This window comes from Dermacentor andersoni, chromosome 9, assembly GCF_023375885.2.
Source record: "Dermacentor andersoni chromosome 9, qqDerAnde1_hic_scaffold, whole genome shotgun sequence".
Taxonomy (NCBI): Eukaryota; Metazoa; Arthropoda; class Arachnida; order Ixodida; family Ixodidae; genus Dermacentor; species Dermacentor andersoni.
The window spans coordinates 22,169,665-22,181,880 of NC_092822.1; the positions used below are offsets into that span (position 1 = coordinate 22,169,665).

Genomic DNA, 12,216 nt, shown 5'->3' on the forward strand with positions numbered 1-12,216 from the left:
GTCGCATTTGCGCATGCATGAAAAAAAAAAGAAAAGAAAAAAGATCAACCTCTGCATTCGCGTCGATGACGCCCGTGTATCGCCTAACACTTAATCCTCTATACCGCTTTCTCTCCACCCACCCATCTATAACTTACGTGCGCCGCGTCGCAAACACATCGTCCCCACATGTCACACCGCGACATTTGTGGTTCTGTCACCCCACGCTCGTTGAGTCACGTCTCCTGATATTTTGGGCGAGGGAAAGAGAAGGTGTGCTGGCGAGAACGTTCTTCCGAATTACGTGCGCGAAAGCGCTCTATTATCGAGTGGGCGGCGGGTTCAGGCGCCCCGAGTTGAGTTCATTGCGTAGGAGTTCTAGAAGCGCGCGGTATTGTAGCACACGAGTTGGGCCAGATGGCGCTAGTTATCCACTAGTACGTCGACATCGTCTCTGCCGATAGACCAGGTAGGATTAAAGTCCAGAAATGGCGGAGTGGATAAAATTTAGATAGATAGATAGATAGATAGATAGATAGATAGATAGATAGATAGATAGATAGATAGATAGATAACCGCTTCATATCGGAGGGTTCACAGCTAGGTCGCAAACATTTACTTGTACGCCTGGATGGCCGCAAAATATCCACCGGTATCAGCAGCCCCAGTGTTCCTCTTTAAGAGTTTGTCCTCTCCTTAACAGTGGGACACGGTGTACACGTACTTCTGTTGCCGTAAACAGCGAGTCGCAGCCAGAAACAGCAACGCTGGTGACGGAGATCCCTGGGAGGCAATGTCCAAACATACAACGCCGGACTGTTCCAGCCGTATTGGACAATGCCCCACTTACCTACGATTTACAGGCCTCAAGAGTGGCATGTACAGGTCCAGGAGTCACGTGACATAGCGGCAACGACTGTAACCGTGCACAGCTGCTGCTCGCGGCATGATCCGAAGTACCACTGGATCGTTTGCCGACGGACGCCTAACTGTCGACCCGTTGGTTATAGTTGGGTAAATAGGAAGTTTTACCCTGTCCGTACAAGGGTGTTACCGTCTACGTAATACTGGTTCACCGGACTGGGTAGCACGTTAGGTCCCACGTCAGTATCATGCTCAGAGACCTCTATATACCACTCTACAATGTTTTTTTTTAAATATGTGTAAACATAATGTAAACATAACACTGCTACTTCTACTACCACGACCGGAGACGTAGGCGTGACCAGCCACGCTGTTGACGCACGCTTGTGGCGTAGCGTTTAACCAGGAATGGAATAATGTAACGATTCCATTCCAATTCTATTCCTTTTCGATCTTTGATCGTCAGTGGTCCGAGCGTCACCTTGCCTACGCACGTTTACCAGCGAGACCAGCCGGTCGTGAGTGGTGGATGATGAAACGAGGAAGAGAACGGAGCGAAAATGAACGCTGCGTTACACCGCGGCCCAGAGAGAACGCATTGCCATTAATCATTGCAGTGACCAACCGCGTTCCTCATATACTTCGTTCCTCCTCGGCGGTTGCGCACAAAACACACGGACTAGACGGAAGGAATGGATTACACGAGCGCAAACTCCCAAACGGCTTTTTTTCTTTTTCACTGAAAGACAAGGTAACTTATGCAAACAGAGCTTACAAATCGAGTTTTTTTTTGTTTTTGCATAACGCACAGCGAAAATACATACCAACTCATTTAGTTATCAGTTCTGCAACCGTACACTATACTTGGCTGCAGTGCAGTGCAAAGCGTCGGTAATGATGTAATCGCCAGCATGCAGTTTTTTTTTGCCCTTCGAAGGGAACACCCACATGTAACACGAGAACGTTTCCAACGCGTTGTCGCCACCCGCGTTCTCCACCGCTGTTTACAACTCTGGTGTACCGCGAGAGGTAACGCGTACGCGGAAAAATTGGAGGTCCTTTTACATTTTTACTTCGACGTGAACGCTTACGCTGCATGGAATTTTTTATTTTTTTTCAAAAGCACTGTAGTTGGACGAAGCGTCACAAGATGCCGCTACTGTCATCCACGCGGCCCCGGTAATCCGCAAATCGTAGTAACTTTAGGGCACCCTAATTTTCACGCCTATCCATTCAACAATGCGCAAAGAACGTTCTTCTTTTGTGTCAATGTTTTCGCAGAAGGAACGAAATGGAAAAGAAGAACCAATAAAGTGGCCCCTATAGGGCTAAGATTCAGTGTTACTGTCAAGGCGTTTCCACTAGCCTACTGACATAACATGGTCGTTGCAATAGTAGTGCGCTATAGTAGACAAAAGTGCCACAATATGGCGCAGCCAGCGTTGCTGCGCTCGTATTTTAGGTGTATCCCACAAACGGTAATACACGTTACAGACTGGATAAAGCCCTCTATTAGTTTGTTATAGCTTGCCTGCATAACGCATTACCCTACATGGCATATACAGGGATAACGGTGACGTTGAAGGCAGTAGCAACGCTGGTAGCGTCACCTTGTGAGGCTATGTCCACCTACAACCCGAAAAAAAAAAAAATCGCACGGGTGTTGTCGCGGAAGGAAATCAAACAGCTGCAAGTTAACGGAACGCGTTGCTGCCGACGATTTACGCGTGCAACGAAGTGTTAGAGTATGGCTGGTCCTTGCAATAACAGCTCCGTTTGCTCTCTGCTAAAGCGCTGCTGATGTAAGGCTTAGGCTGCTGGGGCGTACGTTTCCTTTGACCCGACATTCCGCAAATTGTAATTAGTTCATAAGAACAATCTAATGCTCTCTGTTACACGTGCACAGACGGGTAAGCGGTCGCGCGATTGTTTACGTTGTCGCTCTCTTCCCGATAACGATCCGTGATCGACTGTGAAACAGAGGCAACGCACCCCTCCCCCCCGCCCCCCTTCCTGCGTGCTATCTATCGCGTTCTTTCATGGTGTGCACGTGGCTGGCGAGACACCGCCAATGTCAATTGAATTGAATCGAATTCCGGGGCTCTACGTGCCAAAACCACGATTCGAGTACGAGGCGTGCCGTAGTTGGACGACTCCGTATTAGTCCTGACCACCACGCGGTGACTTAGCGGCTATGGTGTTGCGCCGCTAAGCACGAGACCGCGGGATCGAATCCTGTGGCCGCGGCGGCCGCGTTGCAATGAAGGGGCGAGGGGGGGGGGGGCGAAATGCCAAAAGCGCCCGTGTCCCGTGCATTGGGGGCACGTTAGAGGTCCCCTGGTGACTGCTATAAAGTCAACGAAAGGTGCAATGTGGCGGGAGCTCGGCTGCGATGCCCTAAAACGCTCGCCTAAAGGCAAACATTAACGTTGTCGTCGCCAGTGACACAGGAATAACGGCGGCGCATATTGCTGAAATCCCGCTTGCAAGATTTGAAGAACAGAGAGAGAGAGAGAGAGAGAGAACTACAAGCGCACCAGCAGGATCTCGCAGAATCCGCCCTGGTATTCAAAGGTGACCGAAATGGTAGGCCAAACGTGCGTGCTTGACTGCGAGCTTTATAGTTTAGTGGAAGCGTGTGTATATGGGTGCGGGAAGGGCAGCTTTGCAAGCGTTACAATTTCGCTGCCATCACGGAAACCGCGCGTCGCTTCGATTATTGTCAACGCTCGTTGTCATTGTTCGACGAAAGTACACGTGTGACCCGAACGCCCCTCGAGATGTGTTCATCCGCGCCACGTCGTCCGCTCGGCGGCTGCTGACCTCGCGGTGCGCGATGCGCATGCGCAAAGGTCCTAACGTATGTCACGTATCGCTGTAAGGCATCTCGCACCAAGCAAAAGGATCTAATCCAAACGCACTCTAATCCCGCCATTAATCGGCCAGTTGCGCCTGGAACTATATTTCGCCGCGCAAGGTTGTGGCCTGCGCACGCCTCGTACTTTCGGCAGCACCGCAAACGACTTGTAAGATGGGATATAAAAGTGGGCGGGATTATGCTGCGCGGAGGATACATCCTTTACATGCACGAAGCATGGTCCCCGGAACAAGAAGGGAAGAGTCCAAGCCTTTCCGCAAATGTATTCACGTTTACCCGATCCGTTGACGCCAGTGGCAACGGTGGCAGCACAATCTTGTGACGATTTGTCCAACTACAACGCGTTTGAAGCTTTTTTTCTTTTGTGGGTGTGTTGAGGGAGCGTTCTCGCTGAAGAAAAATCGTTAAAGGAGTGCACATTAACCATTTTGTCGCTACCAATGCTTTGAACGAGTAGCTGAGTAGGGTACGGTAGGTAAATGCAGTATTAGAGACATTTAGCGTATCCGTTTTCGGCCAGAGCGGTGCAGCCGCCTGGTAGCGTAGAGTTCAACCAGACAAACACAGGGCGAAAATTGCAGTAACTCACTATATCCTGCTTCGCTGCTAGTGCGAATTTTTGGCAGCGGCGTAATTGTGAACACGATTACGCCACTGTCGAAAACTTACACCAGCATCTACGCAGAATATAGTAATTAGCGCTGTGTTTGTGTGATTGAGCTTTGCGCCACCAGCTGGCGCCACCAATCTGGCCGCTCACGTTTACACCCCCAACCATCCGTTAATCCGCCCAAACCACCCCATTTTGCCGGAATAGCAGACACGCTAAAGGTCTCTAGTTTCGTGTACTCTCCGGTTAACTTCTGCGTCAAGACATGTCGCTATACTAGCGTTGTTGCCGCCGTAAACCTTTCCAGTAAACCGGTTTTGCCGCGAGCGCTAATCTGTTTGCGGACAATCCACACCACTCTCTTGTTCAGTACGCAAGCCGCGGCCCGGCATTTTGTAATCGAAGTGCATCTTTCGTTTAACTCAAAAGACGTCACTCGAGCTCCGCGCGGTCGCATTCTGCAGCGGTGTCATTGTATGCCGGTGCAAATGGAAGGACACCGTTACATGCCGGCTTTTGCGCACGTCGATAAGGACGCGACACACGAGTCCACGTGTCGCGCCCGCGGGACAGGAAGCTGCGAACATTCCGGGCACGCGACGTTGAGGGACAGGTTACGTCACCGCGGGCGACCGATAACCGCAAGATGCGATAATCGCGGTAGCGCCTGACGGACAAAACAATGGGTCACCCGTCACACGGGCGTCAACCACCGGGGCACGCAGGGCCCACACTAATTGATTAGTTAATCAAGACTCGCACAATGCGAAGCTTAGAACAAAACCATGACCGCGTCTCATGGACGATATCGAGATACAGAATAAGTACTACAGAGACATTGCAACATATCGAATACTTTATTATTTTATGCAGTTAAAGTAACTTTTTTTCAGAACGCTTATGTTTATTAGTTTGGCAGAACGGAGTTGACTATTAGCGAAGAACCACAAAGCGAAAATTTATATTCTTTTTGAATTTCGCACATAAACATACGAACGCCAGTACCTTGATGTGACGTCACTGATTGCAAATTATCTCTTCGTGTTCGGTTATGCGCGCAAGATAAGTTCTCGGAAACTTGCTGGATTTATTACTCGGCTCCTCTATAGAATGTATAATGTAATCCTCCTCCATCGAGAAGCGAGTGAGTCGTGCATGGGCGCTGCCAATATCCATGACATCGCGGAGACCTTGCGCGAGAAATTAGGTGCAGCTTCGCCACTACAGTCTTTCAATTTTGCGTCTTTGGGACTCCATAACCATCCCCCTGGTTGGCGGGCTGAGCGCCACAGCTTTATCTAGCAATTATGATTTATGCCACGCTAAGAGAGAAAGCAGAAATTTCAACGATCTTCAACCCGTTAAGGTGGTCGCGGCTGTTCAGTGCTCATAGTTGACATTAGGCAAGCGAAAAGCGCGATGCCAACGCGTGCGCAAAATAAAGGAGAAAAAAAAAACATTAAAAGGTCTGGAACGGGGTTCAAAATATCGTGGCGCCTACAGGCTTGCGCTTTGCCCCGCGACATTATGATATAGACATATTCGTAAACTCAACATTCCACTAAGTCATATGGCAAGTCGACGATCCGCTCGGCTCCTCGATAACAGCCCCGTCACCGCGATTGCAGTTCCGGGATGTTTTCGAGAACGAGCTCTTCAAAGTTCACTTGCACCGGCGGCTCGGAACATGCACGTCAATATCAGGAGTATAACCCTGCGTAAACATGTCTCGCGATTTACGTCTGTCGATTTGCCAAGAGTGATCTAAAGCGTTCGCACGGAACCAGCGTCTTAAGATTAGCTAACTGAGGAGCGAACAGAAATTTGAGAGAAATGATTGCGTCAAACGAACAGGCCTCTGCGCGCAGGGTGCCAAGTCCTACGTCACTAAACCGACAATCAGAGCGGCGTTATGATAATCAGACTAAGACCGTCGCAGACTCTGGATTGTCTTTTTCGAAGTGTAAGACGGGCGAGGTGTCAACGCACTGTGGTTACGAAAGTAATGCGAATGTTTAAGACGTTGCGGTATTCAGAGGTGTGCGTCAATGTCGGAACAGCGAGCGAAAGAAGAAAACATGCGCAGCGTCTTTACCAGCGACATGGCATTCGCTCTTCAAAGAATTCCTTTTTTTACGTCATTGCATGCGCAGTTCGAAGACAATGCGAATTTGAAAGCGGAAAAGTTTTCACGTCACCTGTCACAGAACAACGTGTATGCAATCTGTCGCAAAAGTTCAATCTTTGCACCGAATCGTACATACCATGATCTGGTACTTTTCGGCTGTGATATACGTTGCAGCTGGGTGACGTTGCATCTCTCGTTCGTTGCAGCCGTTACACTTTCTAGCTAAGGTGCTTTCCAGTTCTAGTACGCTCCAGCTATGGAACGTTCCAGCTCAGATAGGTTGCCGCTGTAGGAGGTTGCCACTGTGGAACATTCTAGCTCTGGTTCGTTCTAGCTCTGGTTCGTTCTAGCTCTGGTTAGTTCCAGCTCTGGCACGTTCCAGCTGCGGTACGTTGCAGCTCTGATAGGTTAACGCTGTGGAACGTTCTAGATCAGGTGCATTCCAGCTCTGTCCCCTTCCAGCTGCGGTACATTGCAGCTCCGATAGGCTGCCGCTGTGGAACGTTCCAGCTCTGGTTCGATCGGTCCGGCTCTGCCACGTTCCTGCTCTTGCACGCTCCAGCTCTGATATACTAAGACCGCTGTTCCTATGTCTGGGTGTGGGGATAATGATGGTTCATGAAATTTTACAGCGAAACTTTACCGTCCAAGGAAATTTCCGTGTCGTTGTGGTAAGCAAAATACCCCCCATACGTGGACTGAACCCGAAGATAGTGTAATGCCGGGCCGAACCGCGGCGGAGGTGCAGTTCGCCATTAAGGGGCCCACGTACACAGCTTCGCTGGTCATCCTTCTTCACAATGAGGAAGGCCACAGAATTTTTTCCCCTTGACACTCGTGATACATTAGTGGAACAGTTTCCAGGCTGCTTACAAGGCTCAACATCGCAGCGAACCCATTTAACGTCTCCACATACTCGAGACCAACGCACAACCCATTGCAATTACCCCAGTAATTGGGCGTAGGGACACTAATGTGTACTGATTCATTTATGAGAACTATTATTGAATGGAACTCCTTGTCGCATTAACACTAGCTTGTTATATTGACATTATTTGTCTGCGCACTTATATATGAATATTCTTTGTATATTTAGCTGCACTTCTTCGTAACCACACTCCTTGCACAAGGTTCGCAGTGATTTTTATTCGTTCTTGTTCGAATTTTGTTACGCAAGCTTCCCGCGCGTTCTGTTCATCTTAATAAGAAAAAAAAAAAAACGAAGATAAGAATAAAACCAAGTCCCAAAGCAGTTTTTCATAATATTCGAGGGCCTTAATTCTCTCCCAAATTCAGTATGTTGCGGCGAGCTTACGGAGCTTCAAAATTCTAAATTGCAGTTGCACAAGCGTCAAGAATGGAGTGCGAATTATTCAAAGATTGTTTTTGTGCCATGCCCAAGACATATGTTACACGAATTAAGTGGAAGACTATAAAGACGCAGCTCGGGCGCCTAATTTCAGCGTCCTGCATACATGTGGACTTTCTTTTTCCCCTAAATTTCACGGAGAACCTACTACCCTAAGTTTGCGTAAACAATATAACTAGCGTTACTGACACTCTGGTTTCAGAGGTTGGTTCTCGCTTTTTTTTTTTCTACATACAGGACGTGTCTTGTACAGTGTAACGATTGGTAGCGGAATCATGTTAACGTTCAGATTCGCACGATCAGGAATCATGTCATAAGTCATGCTTGGATTCCTACAGAAATCGCGAATCGCGTTGCAGGAATAATTGCACGATTCATGTGACTACGATAGGGATCGCATGATTACTACAGGAACCGTAAGACTTTACACGTAATGTCTGAGATGACGTAACACAATGGTAGTGCAACGCGAGTGTAAAGCGGAGTTTGTGGACACGGCTCCCACCGGCGGCAAGTTTTTTCTTCCTCATCTACTTTTGCTTCCTTTGGCCTTATCATTTTTTACACTTCAACTAAAACTGGAAATAACTTCCCCTATGCATTCCTTCGCTGCACTATCTGTTGGCATCGCATATGGCTGTGACTAAAAAAAAAAAAAAAAAAAAAAAAAACCCACCCTCCTTGCTCTTTACCCGGTTTACGCTTTTCGTTCATCACCAAATGTTTACTTTAACACATAACACTTTACAACACTTTCTGACAGGTATATATTTACAAGCAATATCTGACAAGGTACGTTGCGATGTTTTACAGGAACATTCAGACTATGAAAGGGTTAAATAACAGATAAACAGGTAAAAGTGTACCCAGAGAGGAAACAAGGCGTTCTTATTCCCCGCCTCCTTTCCCTGAAAGCGAGAAAATGGGCCCAGGAGCACGTCCAGATACACGGCCGATAAAAGAGATCCGCTTGCGATGCCCAAGCCTCTTTACACCCGGAGCTGTCGATGGATAGCCGGCCAGGGGTACTACTACAGTGCACTACAGCAATGCCTCGTTTAGAAGATGCCTGTCGCGTGAGCTGAGAATTTGGTTCCGGCCCCTCTCCTATTTCCTCCTCTCCACCAGAGTCGACTGCGAGCGCTAGTTGCGGCGGCTGCTCCAAACTTGAATCACGTTTCTTTGCCTCCGAGATCTTTAGCGGCGTCTGTTGCGATCCCGGATGCAGGACTCGCGGTCTCTCGTCAAGCCATTGGTCGAGCGCTCGCCAGCCTAGTAATCTTCACTTCCTCCGCAAGAGGAAGTAGGGTTAAAGCCCCTTATACTTCGAAAAGTAGCGCCGCGATTTGAAGAATGCCGCCTCCTCTTCGCGCGCTCTGGCCGAGGCCGGCGCCGCGTCGCTATTGGCCTAATAGCATCACGTGGGCCCTCGCGACGTGCTTCAGCGCCATTTTCGCTCGAGAAGCGTCTACGGAGTGGCGAGGAGCCCATATTGGCGACGCTGCTACGCTCGAGCGGTGTAGGCGGCGCCACGGTCGAGGAGGAAGCGTGAAAGCGAGGAGAAACGAGGAGTGAAGGCGGAGGAAGAGAGTCGCTACTCTGCGAAGTTTAAGGGGTTTTAAGTAGGGTCGGCAGCGAGCGCCATCTCTCCGCGACTACCCTGAACTACAGGGACCTCCCCTCCAATGGCATAACTAGCGACGCGGCAGGCATAAAGGAGGCATTGACTAGAGCAGCCCTAATCTGGTACACTATAGTACTATAGTAGAGTAGTTGGCTGGGCCAGTTGGTGCATGGTGAAGATATAACGGTTTCCAGGAAGTACGGACGCGAGCACAAGAAGTAGAAATGGACGGGACAACGCTGGTGACAACCCACCGTTGTCCCGTCCGTTTCTACTTGTTGTGCTCGCGCCCGTACTTGCTGGAAACCGCTATATGTTCACTATAGTACTACTACGTGCGCGCGCGTCGCACTCATTTGCTTGGCCTCGCTCTCTCGCACCGCGGCCACTTCATCGCGGACCTGCTGCTGTCGTTTGGAGAAGTGGCGAAATAAAGAGGCGTCGCGTCACACTCACCTGGACGAGAAGAGGAACTCCTCGAGCGTCGCCGCCAGGTCCGACCACAGGTCCTTGAAGTGGGCCTCTGCGCATCGCGTACAATACAGGGAGAACACGCGGTGAGATATGTGGAAAAGAACGGGCGTTGCGCAGGAACGCCGTCAGCGGCTCGATCAATACAGACTCCCAACACACACACACACACACATACACACACATACACACACACACACACACATACACACACATACACACACACACACACACACACGCACATATATATATATTATAAGAGATAAGCACGACCTTCCCTGGTGACATTCAAAGCAGCGTATAGCGCACTCTCTCTCTCTCTCTCTCTCTCTCTCTTGCGTATTATTTCTCAAGTACTTGCGCTACGAACATCGTCTTAGCAATGGCAGCGGGAACGATAGTCCCGTGGCAGTCTTGTACTTTGGGACCATGGTCTGTATATTTTATATGCTGTAGTTAACATACGATGTAATGTTAAGAAGAAACTGATTGATTGATTGATTTAATGACACGTTAACAAACCCAAATTGCGACGACGTCGAGTGCGGCTCGCAGTGTTATATATATAATGGGCCCTTTTTCTCCGCGGTCCACGGTTCAACCCTGGTGCGCAAATGACAGCAGCTATAGAGGGTGTCGGGCACATCAGAAGGCCATTGCAACTATGTATCGCATTCCTATAGCTTACCAGTTAAATTCGGCGGCCCGCATACCAATGGCTGGAACTTAGGCTTTGTTTGCAAACGCTAGATCTCAATTTTATATCCCGCAGCGGCATTATGAATGAAGATCTAGATGCCGATGTGGGAACGCTCCAAGCGATTTTCGACCACTCGGTGCTTTTCCACCTTTCCTTTTTTTAAACGCGTCTTGCATTCCGCCCCGCCGTCTGAATGCGGCTGAGCCGCCCGGCCGGTAGTCGAACCCGAGACCTGGATCACAAAAGCAATACGGCACAGCGAGCGAGCAACCACTCGTCGGGTATACCGGAGCTGCCTTGCTTATAGGACCTGCGCTTGACGTACTTCCAATAATCTATACTTAACTCGCAGAATTGAACCCATTTACCGCTGTAAACCTAACTTTTTTTTCTCTTTTCTCACTTTTAAATCTCAACCGAAGTTATCCCTCTTGACATAAAAATTGTAACAGCGCGAACGCATGCATCTAAAAAGTAAGAAGCACGAGGCACAAGCGCTCGTTCATCGATGCGCAATGTCATTTTCCCCGTTTGTATCCCTCCCTTCCCCCTTCACTTCTGCCTTTCCCCTTATATAAGGTGTCCGTCTTCCGTCAATAAAATTCAGTTAACAGCGATTGTGTCTCGTCCTAGTTACTTTGTGGATGCATGTGTTCGCGCTGTTATAATTCTTTTATGTCAAGTATGCACCAACTCAAAAAGAAGTTTTAATGTTATCCCTCTTACTTCTAGACAAGATTAGCGGTGCAAAATGAGACAAAGTTAACGCGATGACGACGAAAATCTCTCTCACTTTCTCTCATACACAAATTAACGCACATGCTTTTAGACTCATCCGCGTTATCTCCGTTATCTATATTTCAGCCCAACAGTTTCTGCAACTGACTAGAGGTGCAAGGCGGTGCAAATTCAATACGCAGGAAGAGGAGCTCTATCTCGCTCATACACGTTTAGCCCCACGCAACTGCGTTATCTGCTCCCACAGTTTTACACATCGTACGACAGATTAGTGGTGCAGAACGGTGCAACGCCATTGTACCCCCTCTCCTCTCTCTCTCTCTCTTGTTCCTCACTTTCTGTCATCCTTATCTGTTCTCCCAATCACGCGCATCACTTCTATAGGCAGGCCTCCCTACGAATGCTTTCTCTGTTCTTCACAGGCGGTCATCCTGACTGTTGTTGGTTTAGCAGTGGAACGCCCTTATAACGAGGTGCTCGTGGTCTCCGAAATCATTCGTTATACAGGTCACTTCGTTGTGAAGGTCGCGCACCGCACCACTCACAATAGAACTGGGAGAGAATTAACCCTTCGTTATACAGATAGCGGCGTTCGACTATAATATTCAAGAAAGACAACATCGAGTCAAGCAGCTTAGGTTGCCCACGAATACGCTAAACAGAAAAAAAAAAAAAAGGCGGGTCGCCACCATTCGGGTTTCCAAAAAGCATTTCTTTTCTCTCCTTCCTCGTTGCACGGTCCGAAGCAACAAGCATAGCAGACGACGGAGTGGGCTGCAGAAGCGAGTGCAGAAACATCGCCGCGATGTGCTGCTCCCGCGGGAGTGTGTGTATAGCTTCTGCGTGATGACCTGC

The 12,216-nt window shown here is 48.9% G+C and overlaps 1 protein-coding gene across 3 annotated transcripts in view; it reads right to left on the bottom strand.

The window, feature by feature from the left end:
• The window catches only part of mon2 (Mon2 homolog, regulator of endosome-to-Golgi trafficking), a 215,939-nt gene that overhangs the window by 37,981 nt on the left and 165,742 nt on the right, over positions 1–12,216 (bottom strand). For all 3 annotated transcript variants that reach the window (XM_055068629.2, XM_050175005.3, XM_055068630.2), the window contains one exon: positions 9,909–9,975. In XM_055068629.2, the coding sequence (XP_054924604.1) occupies positions 9,909–9,975 (67 nt within the window). The remainder of the gene's footprint in view (positions 1–9,908; positions 9,976–12,216) is intronic.